The sequence below is a fragment of the Chrysemys picta genome, chromosome 3 (assembly GCF_011386835.1).
Source record: "Chrysemys picta bellii isolate R12L10 chromosome 3, ASM1138683v2, whole genome shotgun sequence".
Lineage (NCBI taxonomy): Eukaryota > Metazoa > Chordata > Testudines > Emydidae > Chrysemys > Chrysemys picta.
The window spans coordinates 108111421-108136245 of NC_088793.1; the positions used below are offsets into that span (position 1 = coordinate 108111421).

The 24825-nt window shown below is 39.2% G+C and overlaps 1 protein-coding gene across 2 annotated transcripts in view; it reads left to right on the plus strand.

Annotated features, from left to right (window-relative positions):
• The window catches only part of VTA1 (vesicle trafficking 1), a 74662-nt gene that overhangs the window by 34886 nt on the left and 14951 nt on the right, over window positions 1–24825 (plus strand). For both annotated transcript variants that reach the window (XM_005280384.5, XM_065590305.1), the window contains 2 exons: window positions 1337–1412; window positions 13297–13408. In XM_005280384.5, coding sequence (XP_005280441.2) covers window positions 1337–1412; window positions 13297–13408 — 188 coding nt within the window. The remainder of the gene's footprint in view (window positions 1–1336; window positions 1413–13296; window positions 13409–24825) is intronic.

Sequence of the window (24825 nt, forward strand, 5' to 3'; positions counted from 1 at the left end):
TCCACAGAGCCAGTTATCTCATAGAAGGCAATTAGGTTAGTCAGGCACGACTTCCCCTTGGTGAATCCATGCTGACTGTTTCTGATCACTTTCCTCTCCTCTAAGTGTTTCATAATTGATTCCTTGAGGACCTGCTCCATGATTTTTCCAGGGACTGAGGTGAGGCTGACTGGCCTGTAGTTCCCTGGATCCTCCTTCCCTTTTTTAAAGATGGGCACTACATTAGCCTTTTTAAGGTCAGGCTTGACAAAGCCCTGGCTGGGATGATTTAGTTGGGAATTGGTCCTGCTTTGAGTAGGGGGTTGGATTAGATGACCTCCTGAGGTCCCTTCCAACCCTGATATTCTATGATTCTATGAATGGCTTTCAGTATATAATGCCTTATTTTATTGGCAAATTATGCACCTCATTTTGAAAACAGCCTTATGTTGACCTAAGAAGAGAGACTCTTGAGACCAGTACTGAATCATCATCATGAAACACGACAAAGGTATTTCTACTGCTGTACTACTAAAATATTGATGATGACACATCACTAAGGTCACAGTAATGTGGTTTGATTTATGGTATTACTAGAAAATAATAATGGCTAATTATTTTTATGAAAATACATTAGAATGTCTTACAAATTGGCATCTACAGAGCAAAACTTCAGATCAGTTTTGAAAAAAATCTGTATTTTGCCTTATAGTTAAAGGGGCATTATCAATTTAAATTGACCCCTAGATCCAAATATTGTGGAAAACGTTTTTTAAAATATGTTCATTTATTTTAAATTTCAGTGACAGTTATTTTTTTTTTTAACAAATAAACATTTCCCTGTGGTGTTTGATAATACAGTGTTATGACAAAGTTAAGGTTAGTGACTTTGACTATAAACAAAAGTGAAACTGATTTAATTATTTTTCATTGTCCAATCTGAAAGAAACATCAAAGCTCAAATAATAAGGAAAATTCTTTTAATCATGTGGTGTTAGTAGCAAAGATTAGAAATTTTGAGTGGAGGGGTTACATCATATACTTTTTAAGTTTATAGTATCTCCTTCTCATTTTTTAAGCACCAATAATAAGCAAAATTCTTAATATTCCTTATTCAGTTTGTGTTATTGTTTTAAGACTTTATTATTAAAATAATATTTATGTAGGACTATCCAGATTAAACTCATTGAAAAAAATGAATGTGCACCTGACTTCAATGAAAAATTGTAACAAAGATATGAATTGACAAATCTACTTTTAGAGATTTTTTAGGCTTAAAAATTCTTATCTTTAAAACCTGATACTAGTGATATTCACCATAAGAAACTAAAGTTAGCACGTTGTTTGTTTCTTGTAGAAACATGATAAAGTCCTTTTATACTGCAAGTCTCCTGATAGATGTTTTGTCGGTATTCGGGGAGCTCACTGACGAGGTAAGTTACACAGATATACAGTATATCATTGATTGCTTCTTTCCAGCTATGACACAAAGACACGGTTTTAGTCTGTTAAAGCTTTGTTCTGCCATTTGGCTCTCAGTATATCAGCTGTTAATTGTGAATGTCAATGTAGATGGGTTTTATTGCCATCTACAGCTTCACTCTTGTGATCATAGGATCTAGAGGGAATCTCATCGAGTATTTCCTCCATAAGTGTAAGATACAGGTTGTGTGTATTATTGTCCTTTTATGCATAGAAATTTTATACCTATACAAGTGTTTATCAGTTAGTAATGAACATACTGTGCATTTATGTGGGGATGAAATATTGCACCAGCTAGAGGGAAGGTCACCAGGGGACCTGGGGAGGGAAAATGGGAAAGCCTAAGTCCTCTTCCTCCTCTCCCATTTAAAGAAAAGCGCTTCTCACCACTGATAATTGAGGTTGCACTATATAAAGTTTAAAGTACAATATACATTTTTTGGTGCAACAAATAGATAATTTTTTAAAAGATATGTTTAATGTCAGCAAGTACCAAAGTTCAGTTCACAAATGTACTGCTAATGTCACGAATTGGGCAAAATAACAGAATAACTGAGACAGATTTGATTGACAAAGAATTAAAACATAGGAATATTTTTAATGCTGGTTAATTTTATGAGAAATAGGTCATTTCAAACAAACCTGTTATTTTCTAATGAAATTACAATTTTGATTGATAGTGACTTCCATAGATGTAATATACTTAGACTTCTGTATGGTGTTTGACTCAGTACCACACAGTATTCTGATTTTTAAAAATAAGCATTATACAATATCACTAGATCACCGACCTTTCCAAACTATTATATCCAAAGTAAAAGAAGCAGTAAGAGGCAAAAAGGCATCCTTTAAAAAGTGGAAGTTAAATCCTAGTGAGGAAAATAGAAAGGAGCATAAACACCGGCAAATTAAGTGTAAAAAATCAATTAGGAAGGCCAAAAAAGAATTTGAGGAACAGTTAGCCAAAGACTCAAAAAGTAATAGCAATTTTTTTTTTGAAGTACATCAGAAGCAGGAAGCCTGCTAAACAACCAGGGGGGCCACTGGACGATTGGAGCACTCAAGGACAATAAGGCCATTGCAGAGAAACTAAATGAATTCTTTGCATCGGTCTTCACGGCTGAGGATGTGAGGGAGATTCCCAAACCTGAGCCATTCTTTTTAGGTGACAGATCTGAGGAACTGTCCCAGATTGAGGTATTGTTAGAGGAGGTTTTGGAACAAATTGATAAATTAAACAGCAATAAGTCACCAGGACCAGATGGTATTCACCCAAGAGTTCTGAAGGAACTCAAATATGAAATTGAAGAACTACTTACTGTAGTCTGTAAATCAGCTTCTGTACCAGATGACTGGAGGATAGCTAATGTGACATCAATTTTTAAAAAGGGCTCCAGAGGTGATCCCGGCAATTACAGGCTTGTAATCCTGACTTCAGTATCGGGCAAACTGGTTGAAACTATAATAAAGAACAGACATATAGATTAACATAATTTGTTGAGGAAGAGTCAACATGGTTTTAGTAAAGGGAAATCATGCCTCACCAATCTACTAGAATTCTTTGGGGTGGGGGGTCAACAAGCATGTGCACCAAGGGAATCCAGTGGATATAGTGTACTTACATTTTCAGAAAGCCTTTGACAAGGTCCCTCATCAAAGGCTCTTACGCAAAGTAACCTGTCATGGGATAACAGGGAAGGTCCTCTTATGGAATGGTAACTGGTTAAAACATAGGAAACAAAGGGTAGGAATAAATGATCAGTTTTCAGAATGGAGAGAGGTAAATAGTGGTGTCCACCAGGAGTCTGTTCTAGGACCAGTCCTATTCAACGTATTCATAAATGATCTGGAAAAAGAGGTAAACAGTGAGGTGGCAAAATTTGCAGATGATACAAAATTACGAAAGATAGTTAAGTCCCTGGCAGACTGCGAAGAGCTACGAAAGGACCTCTCAAAACTGGGTGACGGGGCAACAAAATGGCAGATGAAGTTTAATGCTAATAAATGCAAAGTAATACAATTGGAAAACACAATCCTAACTCTACATATAAAATGATGGGGTCTAAATTAGCTGTTACCACTCAAGAAAGAGATCTTGGAGTCATTGTGGATAGTTCTCTGAAAACATCCACTCAGTGTGCAGCGTCAGTCAAAAAAGCGAACAGAATGCTGGGAATAATTAAGAAAAGGATAGATAATAGGATGGAAAATATCATATTGCCTCTATATAAATCCATGGTACGCCCACATCTTGTATACTGTGTGCAGATGTGGTCGTCCCATCTCAAAAAAGATATATTGGAATTGGAAAAGTTCAGAAAAGGGCAACAAAAATGATTAGGGGTATGGAAGGGCTTCCATATGAGGTGAGATTAATAAGACTGGGACTTTTCAGCTTGGAAAAGAGACGGCTAAGGGAAGATATAATTGAGGTCTATAAAATCATGACTGGTGTAGAGAAAGTAGATAAGGAAGTGTTGTTTACTACTTCTCATAACACAAGAACTAGGGATCACCAAATGAAATTAATAGGCAGCAGGTATAAAACAAATAAAAGGAATTATTTCTTCACACAATGCACAGTCAACCTGTGGAACTCTTTGCCAGAGGATGTTGTGAAGGCCAATACCATAACAGGGTTCAAAAAAGAACTGGGAAATATCCTACATGAACTTGTCATCAATGGCTCTTAGCCAGGATGGGCAGGAATGAGGTCTCTAGCCTCTGTTTGCCAGAAGCTGGGAATGAGCAACAGGGGATGGATCACTTGATGATTCCCTGTTCTGTTCATTCCCTCTGGGGCACCTGGCACTGGCCACAGTCGGTAGACAGGATACCGGGCTAGATGGACCTTTGGTTTGACCCAGTAGGGCCGTTCTTATGTTCTTAAAGGAGTCTGATTTGTTCTGTGTACCCCAAGTTTCATCTCACTTAAAAACTGCTTGCTTATAAAACCAGACATAAACCCACAAAAGTGTCATAGCACACTATTATTGAAAAATTGCTTACTTTCTCATTTTTACCACATAATTATAAAATCAATTGGAATATAAATATTGTATTTACATTTCAGTATAGTATATAGAGTAGTATAAACTTTTCGTAGTCTGTATGAAATTTTAGTTTGTACTGCCTTTACTAATGCTTTTTACTGTTGTAAAACTAGGCAAATATCTAGATGAGTTGATGTACCCTGTGTTGGGGGCCCTGCATGTCGAGTTGGGGTGCCCTCGTGAGCCCAGTGCAGGGTTGGTACATCCAGACATACAGTCGTTGGGATTCCCCATTAAGCAGGTGATTTCAGTCAAGTGGGTCCCGGCCTCCTGGGGTCACTTACACGAATAGTCCGTCGGTCCCTGGGCTGGCAAAACAAAGAAGCAGTCTGTTGCTCTGCAGCCTCCTGGCTGAGGCAGGCAGTAATACTTGGGGAATAAGCTCTCTAGGCTGAGCAAAGCAGCAGTCAGGCTGCTGCCACTGGACGGGGCAAAGCAAGCAAACAGTCTGGAGTTCTTCAAGGAATTAGCCCCTTGGGCAGTGCAAAACATCAATCAGTCTATGGCTCCTGAGTGGGGCAAAACAAACAAACGATCTGTAGGCCTTACTTCCCTCTGGGTGGGACATAGAGCAGACAGCAGCTTCCTCAGCAGGCAGCGGTTTGGCTTCCCTGGCAGTCTCTGCCGTCAGCAAGTCGCCTGGAGTGTAGTCCAGGTCTTCAGGCTCTACCACCAGAAGCATTGCAGGAACTGGCAGTGTACCTCCTTCCCCCACTCCCCCCTTCGCCCCGTCCCCCCCAACTGAGCTGGGCTGCCTCCTTTTATCTGGCTTCTCCACCTGGAACATGCGCAGCAGGGGAAAGGGGGCGTGGCCGCCTGGGCCCACAATGATTAGTCCGCCCCTGGCGGCCCAGTGATTGGTTGGTACACCCCATCGTATACCCCAGGGAAGACCTCTGCGTATCCCAGGGGTACATGTGCCCTGGTTGAGAACCACTGCAATAGAGGACTCATTAAATGGATTAGGAACTGGCTAACTGACATATCTCAAAGTAATTGTCAATATGTAATCATCACCGAAAGGGGGTGTTTCCAGTGGAGTTCGCAGGGATCAATACTAGGCCCAATTCTATTCAATTTTTCTGTCAGTGAGATGCAAGTAAATATAAAATTACTACTGATAAAATTTGCAGATGAGATTAGTGGAGTAGTAACTAATAATTAGGATGGGAGGTCATACAGAATGATCTGGATTTCTGAGCTCAATCAAAGAAAATGTGGTTTTTTTTTGTGTAGCTGAATGCAAAGTTATACATCTAGGAACAAAGGATGCAGGCCATACCTACAGAATGGGGTACTGTTTCCTGGAAATAAGTGATTCTGAAAAAGTATTTAGAGGTCATAGTGGACAGGCAAATGAACATGAGCTCCCAGTGCAATGCTATGGCAAAAAGGCCAAATGAGATCCATGGATGTGTAAACAGGGAGTAATGAGTAGAAGTAAGGATGTAATTGTACGTCTGTATATGGCACTGGTGAGATTGATACTGGAATATTGCATACAGTTTTTGGAGTCCACATTTTAAAAGGCTATTGAAAAATTGGAGAGGGTGCAGAAAAGAAATACAAAATTAATTTGAGTACTGGAGAAAATTTACTTCAATCTGTTTACTGTATTTAAAAGAAGACTGAGATGTTATTTGATTACAGTCTTAGAGGTAGGTACCTTCACAGGTAGAAGCTATTGGATAGCAAAGAAGCTCTTTAATCTAGTGGAGAAAAAAGCATAACAAGAACAAATGGCTGGAAGTTGAAGACAGACAAATTCAAATTAGAAATTAGGCACACATTTTTAACAGTGAGTGTGAATAACCAGTGGAACAAACTGCCAAGGGTAGTAGTGAATTCTCCATATCTTGATATCTTCAGATAAATACTGTATGCCTCTCTGGAAGTTATGCTGTAGTCAAACACAAGTTATTGGACTCAATACAGGTATAACTGGATGAAATTTAATGGCCTGTGATGTGTGCAGGTCAGACTAGATGATCTAATGATTCCTCCTGCCCTTAAAATCTATGAGAACACTCATATCAGGAGAAGTAATAATCCTCATAGAAGGAGGAGCAATTCTGAAAGTCCCTTTGAATGGGAAAATCAAGGCTTTTGTGAAAAAAGCCTTCAAATCGTCAGGACTGGACCGATAAGAGTTTGATATATACATCATGTGCATCCAGAGCAACAGTCACACAATGTCTAACTCTGTGCCACAAACGTTGACAATTCCTTTTTAGATTAACTTAAAATTGTCTTGTAAATCAACATCAGGAAAGAAACTCCCCTTAAAAGTGGTCTTGAGAATCTGATTTTTCAGAACACATACCTGAACCAAATGTTCTCAGTAGAAATGATAAATGCATTTCTCTGGTCAGTGCTTAGAATGGTCTGTGCAAAAATTCCTGTAAGTGTCATTTCTACAAAGGAGGCATTTTCTTTTGCTCATTTTGTGAGGACTGTGGAAACAATGTCAAAAACATAGATTTTGCAATAAAAAGCATCATCAGTAAATTTGATTAAATCTAAGCCCTTTGAGAGAAATTATCTTTTTTTAGAAAGTTTCTTGTTGCTTCAGAACATCTGTTGCAAACTGGACAGTGGCCTGTGTCAAACATGCACAATGTTCCATTTGCCAGGATTGGGGTTGGTTTTTGTTTTGTTTTTTTGCCCCAGAAGGATGTTTCCTATAGCTTCAAGTTGTTTAAATGGAAGAATTAACCATGAATCTTCTAACAGGAGCTGTTAGGTTGCAACACTAGCTCAAACCATGAATCTTCAGAGTTCCATTTGATTACATTAGCCTTTTAAAGTATTTTGTTTAATTAAATGTTTAAGAATAACCTCATCTGTGGGAAGAACTTTCAGTATTAAACATTGGATATAACCTCATCTCAGTTTATAATCTTACTTAAAAAGCGTTAATGGCAGTTTTTATCTATAGATATAAAGTAATACTGAGCTCATTTTCAATAAATGTTTGAGCTTTCTTCTTTACAGAACGTTCCTGAAGATATTCTATTAAAGGTTGAGAAAGTAGAAACAAGTTGCAATACAGTTTAGCTATTTAATAAATATCTTCACTATCTTTCACTTTTGCATAACCAGGGGCAGCTCTATGTTTTTTGCCGCCCCAAGCACAGCAGTCAGGCGGCCTTCGGCAGCACTCCTGCGGGGGATCTGCCGATCCTGCGCCTTCGGCATACCCGCCGCCGAAGCCGCGGGACCGGCGGATCTCCTGCAAGCATGCCGCCGAAGGCTGCCTGACTGCCGCCCTCATGGCGACAGGCATGTCGCCCCCCGTGGCTTGCCACCACAGGCACGCGCTTGCTGCACGCCCCTGTGCATAACTAGACACTTCTAGGCCTTTAGAGGCAATTTTAAAAGACTTTTTCCCTTGGATGTATGCATTGCTGCTGTTGACTAATGTTTGCACAGCTCCTAGTTAGGAGCAGAATTGGTGAAAAATACAGGTTCTGGGTGAACTATTTTGAAGCAGACCTAAGAAAGTAAACTTGAAAAGAAATTGCAAGTAGTGTTTGAGTTCCTAGTTATTGCATTAACACGCCTTTCATATTATAGTTCATATGTTTCTTATTTCTTGTTTTGTGGGTTTTTTTATATTTTTACTCTAGCCCATTAATAACATGTTATGGATAAAACATAATTGAAATGGCGATTTAACATGTGAAAATTATTATGTTCTGTATCCTTAGGCATATCACATTTGCTCGTAATCCCACTTAAGTAACGGTTGTAAAATACTTCTGACAAAAAATAACTGTGGTATTGGAATCAAGGCAAGGGAAGGGAAGGCAGAGGCTATTAAAATTGCACTGCATTCTTCTCTAAAGATAACATTATCCAGACCTATACTTTCAAGTTATATGGCTTCCTATTTATTTACTGGGAGAATGTTGATAAAACGCGTCCACTGCCAAAGCTCCTGGGCAAGTGCACAAAATTTAATAAATGGTTTTTACCCAAAAAGTCAAATAAGATAACCTACCCATCAACCCACTAACAGCAATCTCCAGGCAAAAGCCTGTTAAAAGATGAGTCTTGGATTGTCTTAAAAGTCATCACATTCTGTTACTGTCAGAGAAGTGGAAAAAGTGAGTCAAGGGCCTTTTCCTGACTGAGAATACTATGTCACTAGATCCCTGATGACTAAATCTGGGGACTATTAGCTGATACACTTGAGCTGACTTCAGCTGTTATGTTGGTACATGGGGAGAGTGGCAATCTCTTAAGTAATCAGGAAAACCCAGACAAAGCTCTGTAGAGCAAAGTCAGCACCTTACTTTCTGGTTCAAATGTAATAGGAAACCAGTATAGCTGATGTTAACATGCTGTCTGCAGCTAAGCAGTTGGACAGACTCATGCCTCATTAGCTGAAGCTTCTAAGTGGTCTTCAAGGGGAGTCCCATGATAAAGTTCATTGCAGTAATCCATTCAAGAAGAATCAAAGTCATGGCTTTGATAACAGTGAATATGTCACATCTAGATTTTTGCCACAATCTAGCCAGGGGCATTCAAAAAATTCACTTGGTATGCCACTTGCGATTCCAGAGCTAGTTGAGGATCCAAATGCATCTCAAATGCAGCTTCTTGAATATAATGTGAAAAAACTCTCAATAATAGAGGGAAACATCTTCCCTGCTACTCTGTCAAGATCTTCCTTTTCAGGCCTCTAAGAAATAGATTTACTTAAATTGGTACAACTTTTGTGTGCAGATAAGGCCTAAGATGCTCTAAGTATGCAGTTGGGACACAGTTGTTTTCTTCTTTTTAACTGAATTGTAATGATGAGGTCACTAGCTTCAACTTCCTGGACACCACGATTAGCTTCAACAATGGAACCCTACAGACAGCTATATACAAGAAACCGCTGGATCACTACACCTACCTTCATAGATCCCATAACCATTCCCAAACACATCAAAAAATCTGTTCTCTACAGCCAGGCACTCATGTACCACAGAATATGCTTCGAGAAGAAAATCCAAGGATATACATCTTAACGCACTCAAAACCACCTTCACCGAAGAAGGACACTCCACCAGAGAAGTAGATTGCATCATATAATGGCCCACCCAAATACCCTGAGAGAACTTGCTTCAATACAGAAATAGAACCCCTTCAGACCACACACCCCTAGTTGTCACCTACCCCTCGACACTGGAACCATACGGAGTATCATCTAACTACTAAACCCATACTCGATGGGTACCCCATCTTGAAAGAAACCTTTCCTGAACCCCCACTTCTGGGCTTCAAACAACCTCCCAGCCTCTCCAAGCTCATCATTGGAAGCAAGCTCCCCACAGAGCAAGATAAACGAACTCAAAGGAGCACCAGACCCTGCCAGAACAACAGATGCAAAACCTTCAGACATATCTCCAGTACTACAATGATCGATGCTCCCCACAATACACCTTTCAAAATCCATGAGTCCCACACATGCCTGCCACAACATGTGGTGTAGCTCATCCAGTGCACTAAATGTCCCAATAACTATGTGGGTGAAACAAGACAATCACGATGCTCTCGAATGAACTCACACAGGAAAATGATAAATGAAAAACACACCATATCATCTGTAAGTGAACATTTTTCATAAAAAGCAGTCACTCCTATATCTAACCTTTCATATGCAAAGGAAACCTGCACAACACTTTCAAAAGATGAGCATGGGAGCTTAAGTTCATAACTTTGCTAGACATTAATAATCATGGTCTTGATAAAGACACTGGACTTGTGGCTTATTACAACAATCTGCAACCCACTAACCCCCACTTTTTGTCCTATGACTATAAGGGTGTTAATGGGCCACTTCACCTCGAATGGTCCCATAAAATATGTGCTAACTACTTATGCTAAACTATCTTTTCAATCTTGTATTTAGCTGTGACTTTCTTAGTATGGACAGGTGTACGTTACAAATTTACATTGAGGCAGCCACCCCTGTAGCGTCTGGTGAAGATGATCTAAGCTGAAAATAACTCCACCTCCATGAGAGGTGGTAGCTATGTCAGCGGGAAAAGCTCTCCCACCGACATGGCACTGTCTGCACAAGGGGTTACGGTAGATATAACTACATTGCTCAAGGCTGTGGATTTTTCACACCGCTGAGTGACACAGTTATACTGAAGTAAGGAGACTAAGGCCTGGTCCCCACTAAGCCCCCACTTCGGACTAAGGTATGCAAATTCAGCTACGTTAATAACGTAGCTGAATTCGAAGTACCTTAGTCCGAACTTACCGCGGGTCCAGACGCGGCAGGAAGGCTCCCCCGTCGATGCCGCGTACTCCTCTCGCCGAGCTGGAGTACCGGCGTCGATGGCGAGCACTTCCGGGATCGATCTGGGATCGATTTATCGCGTCTTAACCAGATGCGATAAATCGATCCCAGAACATCGATTGCCTGCCGCCGGACCCTCCGGTAAGTGAAGACGTACCCCAAGTCTACCTTTCCCAGACCTGAAGAAGAGCTCTGTGTAAACTCAAAAGCTTGTGTCTCTCACCAACAGAAGTTGGTCCAGTAAAAGATATTACCTCAACCACTATCTTTCTAATATCCTGGGACCGACATGGATACAACAACACTGCATACATTCTTAAATAAGTCCATCTTCAGAATAGGGCATTTCCTGCAGGTCGGACTAGCTGCAAAAACTAGGGCCACCGCCTTCACCTGACCTATCCAAGCACGCAACTGGACAAAGACCAGCTAAAATATGAAAAGCATTATCTAATTTTATGTCACTGATGTCTGACTGATTCACAACTGATAGTGCTTTGAATTTAATAAAATATAGCTTTGGATCTCTATTTATCACATCCTCAGAATTATGAAATGAAAACCTCAGGAAGGACCATAAGGCGTAGATTAAAAGATGTGTACAGTCTGCTCTGTGCCAGATTACCTGTCTTCCCAGACATTTATAGCCCCATGATTGTCTCCAAATATACTGACCAGCAACACCTTGCCAATATGATATGGTCTTGATTGGAAAGCATGCTCCAAAGCTGGGATGAATCATAACGCAAAATGAAAAGGATGTTGCCAAACCTAATTTTGATCTATTGGATTGGCAGAGCTACTTCTAATCTCCTCTCTCTCTCTCACACACACTCACACACACACTGAAATAGGTAATCTCCGATCTGACCGTACCTGTGTTTGGGCCTTTCCTAACAAAATTCCACCCATCTTAAGTGAATGTCCATAGCTGATCATCTTTCCTAACCCACCAAGACTTCTCTGGTACATTGGAAATCTTTTTTGGTAATTTAAAAAAAATCTATTGCATCCATCCAAGGGGATTATAAAATGGCCCAGATATTTTTCATTTAATCATATTATACTCCGTTCTAAAATTTGCCTGAAATATAAATAGACCTCTTACACCAGTTCTAACCTTCACTTAATTCTGTGAAATCGCACCCTTTTGTACCAGGTTTGAATTTGTCACTTAAATTTGAAGCTCTTTTGGCCCCTGTAGTTTATTTTGGCCATATGTACGATTCAATTACTGATATGTAAAAGTGACAAGTGAGAGTGCTCACTGTCTTCTTTCTGTAGGTCATTCTGATCCCATTTTTGCAATGGTTGAAGTCAGTAAAACCCTTAAATTACCTTAATCACGCCAACGTTCATTTTGGGGGGAAAACAGGAATCTGTAAAGGTCCTTGATGAGAGGTTTTTCTGGCGGTTCCTGTTTCCCAGAAACTGAAGGTCCCCAAAAATACGGTAAGGATTTTAAAATATTGACATTCTAAATTTTCCTTACCTTACTTTCTCAATTCCAAACTGTTTTATGAAGATGGAATTGGAAAGCCTGCCAGCAGCTGAGTACGAACTTTCACTTGTCACTTTCAGTGCTCAGCAGTCATCCAGCTTCAGAAAAATGCCAGTTTGCCAAAACTAGCTACAGACCCTCTTCCATAGAGTTATTTTAAACTCTTTTTGAAGATACAAATATTTGTTAAACTGGTACTCTTATTTCTCTGTTGATTGAAGGTATTTTGCCATTGACTTTGTAACACACAATTCACTAAAAGTTGATTTTGTCATTGTTCTTATGTACAGAGATTATAAAAGATAATCAACTATATATAACAAAGCTGCTGTTCTATCTATTGATTTTAGCTCCATTATAAGACGCTAAGTTAAACTTTACAGTGTCTTTCTAATGTCACCAGAACTTCTAGATGAAACTATAACCTCTTTTATACTGACATGATTTTAAAGCTCTATTTGGAATTTTAAATTTTATCTTATAAAAATTCCAATATTATTGGTTAGAGATGAGTTATTTGAATTTAGTAGAGATATGAAATCCTAATCAAATGGTCTTCTGAAATTATCAAAGTGTAAAATTTACTTTATTTCTTCGCTATGTGGACTGTTACAAAACACCTATCAATTTTTAGTACTCAGAGAGCTGTCCAATATACTAGACGACTAGGATGTCCGTTTTACCCCTTATCTTGAAGTGTTGCATTAATTGAAGACCTCCCACATTTTCACCTCTTGCTGAGATCCCATTTAAGAGCTTGTCTTTATTAATTCCCTGATTCACTTACCTGAATAGTTGTTTATAGTAGTATCAGCTAATTGCAGAGAAGGTTATTGTACTTTTTTTTTTTCATTCTGAGGGAGGAGTGGAAAATCTAAATCCTGCTTAAAATAGAAGGTTAAAGACCAGTGTATTTTCTTAATCTGTGAAGTCACAAAAATTAATTTAGAGTACATTTTGACATATTTTTTAACCTCCCCCAGAATGTTCAACACAGAAAATATGCCAGATGGAAGGCAGCATATATTCATAATTGTCTAAAGAATGGAGAGACTCCTCAACCTGGACCTATTGGAATGGAAGAGGAAGATTATGGTATGTACATTGCTATTTCAAATAAAGTAATAACAACAGGTTGGATGGGCTAGTGAATTAAAGTGAATATTGTTATATATGTTTCTCCAAAGGGAACTTAATATCATCACTTTCCTGCTTAGGTGAATGTTTCACAGTAATTTTCTGTTTTTCTTTTCTGTGCCAGACATCTTTATGATTTTCATTGGACTTTTCTCTTGACTGGCAGCACTAAAAAAAATCTTGCTTGTATATGGAAAGTTGTGATTTTGGATAAGTGTCAGCTATAAAATAAATAAGGATAATGAAACTCATTTCATAAATGTCTCAAGATGGAATTTAATAGTTTTCAGAAGCAAAAGACCTGGTAAATTAATCCACTATACTACATACCCTCTTTGACTCTAAGGCAGATCTGCAGCTGGAAGGTAGTCAAGTAGCAGTGTAAAGTTCTGAATCTGTTGGTACAGGATGTGTACTAAGGTTTTGGGCTCTATACCGGGCTCTGCCATAGACATTATAGTTCTTTTATGAAAAGTGATTCTAAAAATATTATCTCTAGACTTATGTGCTTCAATTTAATTTAAAATGTGTTAAGTAAGCATTAGGCGATAGACATATACTATTGTGGGTCTGGTTCTCAACCTTTCTGATCCATGATCTCATGCTTTGGAGAGCCCCTTCCCATCTAATCCAAGAAAAGGAAGGATGGGCACGACTTCCTGTTTGAGAAGAGATCAGACTATTGGTCCTTCAAATACAATATGCTGCTTGAGGTAGTGGCAACGAGTTGATGCAATGGAGAAAAACAGAAAATAGGAACATAAGAACTGCCGTACCAGATGAGATCAGTTGTTTGTTTAGTCGAGTTTTCTATTGTGAACAGTACTAGATGCTTCAGAGAAAGGCGCAAGAAATGCTGTAGTCGTGGTCATAGAATAATCTGCTCTCAGGGAACATTTCTTCCAAGTTCTCTTGAATAACAGATTGGTTTATGCCCCGAAATCTGAGAGCTTATATCTCTTCCAAAATACATGTGTGCCAGAGTTGTACAAGGAAAATGAGATGAGAGATGCATGTAGAAATCAGCAGATATCCTATTGCATTTTTTAGACTGATACCTCTGGGTATCCATTTTTTTAAATAATCTGTTGTAGTTTACACCTTACTTGGTACTGTTTCTGGTGTTTGCAGGCTTTCTATTTAAAAAAAGAACAGGAGTACTTGTGGCACCTTAGAGACTAACAAATTTATTTGAGCATAAGCTTTCGTGGGCTACAGCCCACTTCATCAAATGCATATAGTAAGAAATATATATACATACAGAGAACATGAAAAGGTGGAAGTAGCCATACCAACTGTAAGAGACTAATTAATTAAAATGAGGTATTATCAGCAGGAGAAAAAAAAACTTTTGTAGTGATAATCAAGATGGCCCATTTTAGACAGTTGACAAGAAGGTGTGAGGATACTTAATATAGGGAAATAGATTCAATATGTGTAATGACCCAGCCACTCCCAGTCTCTATTCAAACCCAAGTTAATGGTATCTAGTTTGCATATTAATTCAAGCTCAGCAGTTTCTCGTTGGAGTCTGTTTTTGAAGCTTTTCTGTTGCAAAATTGCCACCTTTAAGTCTGTTACTGAGTGACCAGACAGGTTGAAGTGTTCTCCTACTGGTTTTTGAATGTTATGATTCCTGAATGTGATATGATTCCAGGCAAAAACCAGTAGGAGAACACTTCAACCTCTCTGGTCACTCAGGGCTAGTCTTCACTTACCGGCTGGTCCGGAGGCACGCAATCGATGTTCTGGGATCGGTTTATCGCGTCTGGTTAAGACGCGATAAATCGATCCCGGATCGATCCCGGAAGTGCCCACAATCGGCGCCGGTACTCCAGCTCTCCGAGAGGAGTACACGGCGTCGACGGGGGGAGACTTCCGGCCGCGTCTGGACCCCGGTAAGTCCGGACTAAGGTACTTCGAATTCAGCTACGTTATTAACGTAGCTGAATTTGCGTACCTTAGTCCGAAGTCCGGACTAAGTGGGGACCAGCCCTCAGTAACAGACTTAAAGGTGGCAATTTTGCATTGTTTGTATTAGTTATTTTTAAACTACTCTCTAAAATGATTGTGACTTACTTTACTGTGCAGTCTACTTATTAGCCTTTATACTTTTAAAAATAGACATGAATAGGGCCATCTAAAGGACTGTAGCTGCAAATTATAAGTTTTATACCATAGAAATATATTCCAGAGAACACATGTAAGTAAAATTCATAAATATTTGTGTGAATTGATATTTAATCATATTTCAGTGTGTTTACCAGATTATTAGTTTATCCTAATTATTATAAATGTTTCATAGTAGTATATTTTTTCCTACCAAAGGAACCCAAAGCACTTTACAAACACTGGAATCACTTCACTCACCACTGAAATGCAGTTGCCTCTGAGCTGGAGCACAGCATCCAGTTGCTACAATGCACAAGTTTAGAAACTGTATTCTTATGTAGTTCTGTAGAATTAAGTCTTGTCTAAAACTGAGATTTTTAGCCACTGGTGCAGCTATGCTCATGTAGTTGTACCAATGCAAACTCCTAGTGCAGCTTTGGTGCCCGTGGGTAAACTATGACTTTGAATCAGTGCAACTTACTCCAGTTTGACATGCACTTCTTAGTTAGCTGAAAAACGTTGTTAAAAGAACTGTTGTGAAATGAGTTCATTTTTATTATCAATATATTATAAATGTGCAAATATAGAAGTCTGTAAATTAAAGAATTTGTTTTTATTCAAATTCATAACTGTAGTGACCGCCCACAGATTCTTGTAAAATTGTATGAACGCTAAGCAAAGTGTAGTACTACTACTAATATTAAATCTTACATATCACTTCTAATCTTCAAAACCTTGTACAAATATTAATTTATCCTTAGAATAAGGAGTGTATTATGCCTCTTCATTTTACAGACTGGGAAACAAGCAAAGATAAGTGACTTGCCCAAGGCCACAGAACCTGTCAGAGGGGCGATTACAATTCAGTAGTTTTTCACTCTTACTATTGTGCTAAAACCACTACTTTTCACTCCATATCATAACAAGGGGCTGTAGGAAAAAATGAAAATTGCAACTCCCATTGCCAGGGTTATAAGTAAAAGTAAACTAATGGGGACAGTATTTTTGGTGATGATAAACAAATGAAAGCATTGCTATTCAAAGTGAGCCTGCAGTATGTATTTTTCATAATCAACAGGCTATATTTTTTGTTTGAAAAGTTTTATTTTGTTCAATAAGGCATTACTCTTTTAGGCATTAATGCCATATTGTATTTTTATGTATGGGTAATAAAATGACAAAATACTTTTTTTCAGGGGATTATTAACATTGTACCAGATGTGGCATACATGCCATAACATTTTGAGCATTGTAGAGCCAAAGATCATATGCAAATAGATTTTTCAGTAGAATATTCTGGAAAAAGAACTTGTCATAATTCTTGCTTTGTTCATCCTAGAAAGAAAAGCAGCATTGTTTAAGCAAAGTGCTGGACTTTCCTCATTCCTTTCGGCTTGCTCACTTTCTTCCTCCTCTTGCGAATGAAAAAGTACATGTTTAAATAGAATGAAACTAGCCATCTCCAGCTTGTCAAATTACCAGATTTTCCGTAAGCGTTGTGCTCCCTGTGATTCTTGAAAACCATACTGTAAATCTTGGAGATGTTTATACAGTAACATAGGCGTTCTCTATGTAATTCTGCTCTTGGATTTAGTAGAGGCTTTTGTCAGTATGCTACAAGACCATGGAAACTTAAAATGACACAGTTGATTTATTAATGTGGTTAGAATACGAGTCATAGAGTACACATGAAGGTCACTCAGGAGTACCCTGGGGTCAGCTACTAAACTTTTATACCAGTCAAGAAAAACATAGATAAATAAAAAAATCCTAAATGGACAAAGTATAAAGATACTAAAATACATGAACTATTGGCATTGATATTAGAGAGTTCCAAGGTATTGATATTAGAGAGTTCTTTACAGTCCTCATAAGAATAAGGAGCAATTTGTAGAAGCAATAAACTTTAACTCTCCAGAAGGGGAGGTACTGAAGCACCCTTCTTACCTGACTTGAGGAAAGTATGGGTTTTAAATGTTTTTAGAATCATAGTTTGCAGGAAATTGGAGTGAAATGGTACACCAGGATAAGAAAATGAAATGATATGGAAACTGAAATTACTACATGATCAGTTGGAAAGAGGAGACAGTCTTTAGAGTTCTAGTCTGGAGTTCCTGACACCTCAGAAATATGGTTTCTATGCCAATATTCAGTTCAATATTCTAAGCTGTATTCCATATGATATTTTAATTTAAAAGTTGTTGGTATTGTGTGTCAGAATGATTACGGTAATGTTCCAGATTTCTGTTACTTTTATGATCTGCTTTAAATATAGGATCACTACCTTCAAAGCAGAAAGTTATTTGTTTATATTTGCCAATATGAAATACCCATGGAATTGTTGCTGTCACTATGTATAAAAGTAGTTTAAACACTGTGTGGCAATAAAAATGTGACTGTTAAAGATGGCAAATATAGAATGATAGTACTTCATTCACATTGGCTCTAGAACTGTAAATATATTGTTTTGGCTATATATATTGACAACAAAATTAGAAATATAAATATTAGATAACTTAAAACAAGTTTTTTGTAAAACTCCAGAAGTCCTAATATTTACCTTTTGAATTGCCAGTTGTTAAAAAGAAAACTATAAAATTGAGGTGTGAAGAGACTGTAATTGTTTTATTACATAGTTTTTAAACTTTCTTTGCCATTATACAAATGTTTTAAACTTAGATTGTTATTGGTGTCTTTTGAGAAACGAATCATTTAATTTTACTAGTATTGATTTACTGTAAAAGATTTGTATTTCTTAATGACGTTATGGTGTGTTCAGATCTCATACTTAAAACAGTTTCTTGAATGAAAAATTCTGATCCAACATCTTAAAAATAACTGTTTATCTCTTGTATTAACTACTTTTCAATCCTGTGCAATAATATTAACACTAAAGATTACATAAAAAGGCCATACTGAGTCAGACCACTGGTCCATCTAGCCCAGTGGCCAGATGTTGCAGAAGAAATTAACAGAACAGGGCAATTCTCGAGTGATTCAGCCCCTGTCATTCAGTTGCAGCATCTGGCAGTCAGGGGTTTAGGGATACCCAGAGTATGGGATTGCATCCCTGACCATCTTGGCTAATGGCCATTGATGAACCTATCCTCCATAAATTTATCTACCTTTTTTTTTGACTCAGTTATAATTTTGGCCTTCACAACATATCATGGCAATGAGTTCCACAGGTTGACTATGCATTGTGTGAAAAAATACTTCTTTGTTTCTTTTAAACCTGCTGCCAGTTAATTTCACTGAGTAACCCCTAATTCTTGTGTTATGTGAAGGGATAAATAACATTTCCTTATTCACTTTCTCCACACCAGTCATGATTTTATAGACTTCTATCATATCTGTGCTTAGTTGTCTCTTTTCTAAGATGAACATTCCCAGCCTTCTTAATCTGTCCTCATATGGAAGGTCTTTCATACCCCTAATCATTTTTGTTGCCCTTCTCTGTACTTTTTCCAATTCTAATGTATCTTTTTTTGACATGGGGCAACCAAGAACTGCACGCAGTATTCAAGGTGAGGGCATACCATATAGATTTATATAATGGCATTATATTATCTGTCTTCTTATATATCCCTTTTCTAATTGTTCCTAACATTCTGTTAGCTTTTTTTGACGACCCCATCATTTTGTCTGGATAGTTGGGATTGTGTGTTCCAATGTGCATTATTTTGCACTTATCAGCATTGAATTACATTTGCCATTTTGTTGCTCAGTCACTCAGTTTTATGAGATCCATTTGTAATTCTTTGCAGTCAGCTTTGGATTTAACTCTCTTGAATAATTTTGTATCATCTACAAATTTTACCACTGTTCATCCCCTTTTCCAGATCATTTAAGAATGTGTTGAACAGCTCTGGTTTTAGTACAGATCCTTGGGGGATCCTCCTATTTACCTCTCTCCACTGTGAAAATTGACCATTTATTCTGAGTTTCTTTCTGATCTTTTAACCAGTTCCTGATCTGTGAGAAGAAGACCTTCTCGCTTATTCCATGACTGCTTACTTTACTAAAGAGCCTTTGGTGAGGGACCTTATCAAAGACTTTCTGAAAGTCCAAGTACACTGTATCCACTGGATCCCCTTTGTCTACATGCTTGTTCAAATCCACAAAATATTCTAATAGATTGGTGAGGCATGATGTCCCTTGACAAAAGCCATGTTGACTCTTCTCAAACATATCATGTTTATCTTTGTATCTGACAATTCTGTTTTTTACTAAAGTTTCAACCAATTTGCCTGGTATTGCAGTTAGGCTTACTGGCCTGTAAATGCCATGTTTGCCTCTGGAGCCTTTTTTAAAAATCGGTATAACATTAGGTATCATCCAGTCATCTGGTACAGAGGCTGATTTAAGTGATAGGTTACATACCACAGTTGTTAGTTTTGCAATTTCATATTTGAATTTTTTCAGAACTCTTGGGTGAATAAGCATCTGATGCTGGTGACTTATTACTGTTTAATTTATCAGTTTGTTCCAAAACCTCCTCTGATGACACCTCAATCTGGGACAGTTCCTCAGATTTGTCACCTAAAAAGAACGGCTCAGGTGTGGGAATCTTCCCTCATATCCTCTGTGGTGAAGGCCAGTGCAAAGAATTCCTTTAGCGTCTCTTCAACAGCTTGTCTTCCTTGAGTGCTCCTTTAGTACCTTTATCGTATAGTGGCCCCACTGAGAGTTTGACAGTCTTCCTGCTTCTGATGTACTTAAAAAAATTTGCTATGTGTTCTTGTGTCTTTTGCCAGTCACTCTTTGAATTCTTTTTTGGCCTGCCTAATTATATATTTACACTTGACCTGCCAGAGGATTTGACTTGAGTTTTTTAAAAGATGACTTTTGGCAGTTGTTTAGCCATGGTGGCATTTTTTGGCCCTCTTACTGTGTTTATATTTTATTTTATTTTATTTTATTTTATTGTGATATACATATAGTTTGAGCTTCTATTATGGTGTTTTTTAAAAAAGTTTCCATGCAGCTTGCAGGTATTTCACTGTTGTGACTGCTTCTTTTAATTTTCATTTAACTAGCTTCCTCATTTTTGTGTAGTTGCTCTTTTTGAAATTAAATGCTACTGTGGTGGATTTATTCAGTATTTTCCCCCCTACAAAGATGTTAACTTTAATTCCATTATGGTTGCTATGATTGAGCTGTTTGGCTATATTCACCTCTTGGACCAGATCCTGTGCTCCACTTAGGACTAAATCAAGAATTGCCTCTCCCTGTTCGGGTGCTAGGACTAGTTGCTCCAAGAAGCAGTCATTAGTTCTGTCTAGAAATGTTATCTCTGCATTCCAGCCTGAGGTGATAGGTTACCCAGTCAATATGGGATAGTTGAAATCTCCCATTATTATTGGGTTTTCTGTTTTTGGAGTCTCTCTAATCTCCCTGAGCATTTCACAATCACCATCAGCTAGTCAGGAGGGTGGTAGTATACTCCGTCTGCTATACCATTATTATTCAAGCATGGAATTTCTATCCATAGAGATTCTGTGATACATTCTTATAACATTTTTGCTATATGTGACACTATGCTTTCTTTCACATACAGTGCCACTCACTCACTAGAGCGACTTACTCTCATTCCTATATATTTTGTACCCTCATATTAATGGGTCGCATTAATTTTCTTTGTTCCTCCAAGTTTCTCTCATGCCTATTACATCAATATCCTCATTTAATACCAGGCTCTCAAGTTCACCCATCATAATATTTAGACTTCTAGCATTTGTATACAAGCACTTATAAAATTGTGCTCCTCCACACCTGTCGGCTCTCCCTCCAGCCCTTAGTTTAAAAACTCCTCTACCACTTTTTAAATTTTACATGCCAGCAGTATAGTTCTGTTTTGGTTTAGGTAGAGCCCTTCCTGTATAGGCTCCTCCTTTCCTCAAAGGTTCCCCAGTTCCTAGTAAACTTAAATCTCTCCTCTCAACGCCATTGTCTCATCCATGTGTTAAGACCTTGCAGTTCTGCCTGTCTAACTAGCACTACTCATAGAACTGGAAGCATTTGAAAGAATACAGACAGAACCTCCATGGTAGCAATCAATTACCTAACAGTCTAAATTTGGCCTCCAGGACCTCTTGCCTACCTTTCCCTGTGTCATTGGTATCTACATGTACCACGACCACTGGCTCCTCCCCAGCACTACACATAAGTGTATCCAGATGTCTCGAGAGGTCCACAATCTTCACACATGCAAGAAATTCACGTGCAGTTCTCCCGGTCACCACAAAACCAACTATCTCTATTTCTAATAATCAAATCCCCCATTATTATTATTTGTCTCTTCCTAATAACTTGGAGGGGTATCCTAAGTGCAAGAGTGTACCATCACATCATCTGAAAGGAGGGTCCCAAGGATGGGATCTTTCCCTCTGCTCCAGCTTGTTGTCCTTTCCTGAGACTTTCATCTTCCTCAACAGCACAGAGGCTGAGAGACTGGGAGTGGAACCACTCTACAGTGTCCCTGAAAGTCTCATCTATGTAGATTATAAAGCACTGTAATTTTTTGCTTCCTTCATTTTGGACAGGTAAAAATTTAAACATATGACATTGCAGAAAGGAAAGAATACTTTTCATGTTCTGGTGCTTAATTTGATTGAGATTGTGCATCTAATAAAAGAAGTTCATTTAAACAAAGCCACCTTCTTATAAAGAGCACAAGATGAGTTTAGCTCATTGAATTATGAGTTTTCAATTTTAGAAGGTGTGTATAGGGCAGGGGTGGGGCAGACAGCTTGAATTGCTCCACTGACTGTATGTAGGCTGTGTGCATATGGAGGCTAATTTTTCAGCAGTGAACATGCATGAAACTGTGCTTAATTTTCCACATACAAATTGAATATATGCACATGCCCCAATAAATGAATATCCCTCTTTCTGTGGTGCTGTATATATGTACGTATATTATAAGAGACTACCTATTATTATATTTGCCCAAATTTTCCCATGTTAAGACCCTGGTTTCAGTTGTTTGTAATTTGGGCATGTCTACACTACAAAGTTAAGTTGATCTATGTTCACTCAGCTTACAGCCACCACAGTAATTACTGCAATGGTTCATGTCCACACTGCCCTCCTTCTGTTGGTGCATATCCTCACCAGCCACACTTCCACCAATTTAAAAGGGGGCAGTGTGAGGGACTGAGAGCCCAGGCTGTCTGCTCCACTTGACAGGAGCAGGACAGCCACCCAGGCTTCTGACAGGGAGTGCCATACCTGGAACCTCAGTGGCTGCTGGGCTCCCAGTATCGGGTGGGGAGCCTTGGTGCAGCACCCCAGCTGGGAGCAGGGAACCAGGACCCCAGGCGGCAGCCTGGTGGGGAGCCGGGGGTGGAGAGCCCAGGCAGCTCCCTGTCTGGGAGCCCAGCTTCTGAGTGGGGAGTCTGGGGAGCAGGGTGGGAGGCAGCTGGGAACCCATCGGGCAGCCCGGGTGAGAGCAGGCAGCCCGGGCAACAGCTTGGGTGGGAGCAGGGGGCAGGAGGTTAGAGCGGGGAGTCCAGGCAGCAGCCTGGCTGAGAACAAGGAGCCCAGTGGTACTAGCTGGAGCACCCCACCCATCCCAGAGTGACAGCCTAAGCTGTGAGCGCCTTTCCTGTCAATTTCATGGCTCCAGCATGGAGTCATGAACTTGACAAGAATGACAGCCAACAGCCAATGTAAGTAACCTGCAGTGTCTACATGGATGCTACATTGCCCTAACTGCATTGATGTAAGCCCTATGCCTCTTGTGCAAGTGGAGTTATTATGTTGGTGTAGTAGGGCACTTTTATCGGCCAGAGCAAGGCTGCCGTGTGTACACTGACATAGTTAGGACGACATAAGCTCCCTTACATCAGCATAAATCTGTAGTGTAAACCAGGTCTTTGCAAAACTTTAACTATTTGGCTTAAAATTTTCCATGCTACATATCTTTCTCATGCTGAATTGTTCAGGATAATTTTAGCCAAAACGGTTCAGCTATTTCTGAGAATGAAGTTAGGGAAAAATACATTGTTTTGCCTGTGTTAAAAAATTCTGGTAACCTTTTCTTTGAAAAGCTGTAGTGCCCACATGTTTTGGATTGGGACTTGAAATTTGGCAGCGGGGGATGGCCTTTGTGTCAGGTATGTGCCTCTTGCCTTCCTTGTGAAAAACTGCCCAAATTTGGCCAAGTTACAAGCCTTGTTTAAAAAAAAAAAAAAAAGTCACAGTTCATATATGCTTGGAGAATTGCTAGACCTTTCCAGCTAAATTCCCTGAATATTCTGTGCACACTGAGCATGCTCCAGCCTGGGGCAAAGCAGGATTTTCCCTCTGATTGCAGCTCTGGCCAGGCACAGGAACTGGACCTAAGATTAGCAAGCCTGTCTTTCCTGAGCTCTGTGATCCCCTGCTGGTCCAAGGCACCATAGAGGAGGAAACTTCCTTATTTGAATGCAGTAGGCTGGAGTAGATTAGGACAGCAAGCCCTGGCAGGGCAGGGGAAGGGGAGGGACTAGGATTAACTGGGCAAGGAGACTTGGAGCTGGGGGGATGAGACTGGTGACATGATCTGCAGGCGGGTGACTGGAGGCTGGGAGTGGGGAAGAGACAGATTAGATGTGGTGCTGGTTGAGTAGGGGAGCTGGGAGCGGAGGAGAGACTGGGACTGGCTAGCTAGTGAGAATGGGATTGGGATGAGGAGTAGGAGATTAAAGGAAGAGAACAGATTGTCTTCATTAAGGATGTTGAATGATGCTTAGCAGAATCGGATTCTATCCCTGCCTCTGCCAGAGAGTTCCTGTGTGATGTTGTGTCCTCTTTTTCTGGGTGTTCAACCTGAGTCCCTAAGGCCTGAATTGTAGAAGTGCTGAGCACTGAGAGTTGCGGTTATGGGAGTGTGACAAACTGGGAATATGTCTGCTGTTTCTTATGAATATTATATGCAGCTCAGTTTCCTTGTTCAATTGCATATTGCTGCCTGCCTGAATGCATAGAGTTAAATCAAAGGAGGCTTTAAAGGGGTTGTTGAGAGGCCAAGTAGGAAAGGTAATATAGTATATAGTAATATAATATAAGACAGCCTTACAGGTACATACCTTCAAGGGATTTAAGATAACAATGGCTGGGCCATCATTTGAGGAGAGAAGTTACCTAGATGGCTCCATCCAGGTTAGGATATTTTACTCTTCCCAAGGCTAAGCCTGTAATCAAAGTTTTTTATTTGTGGTATGCCTAGTGTTGATGTCTAAATGCCTAATTTTTTTTCTACCTGTTTTAACGCACCT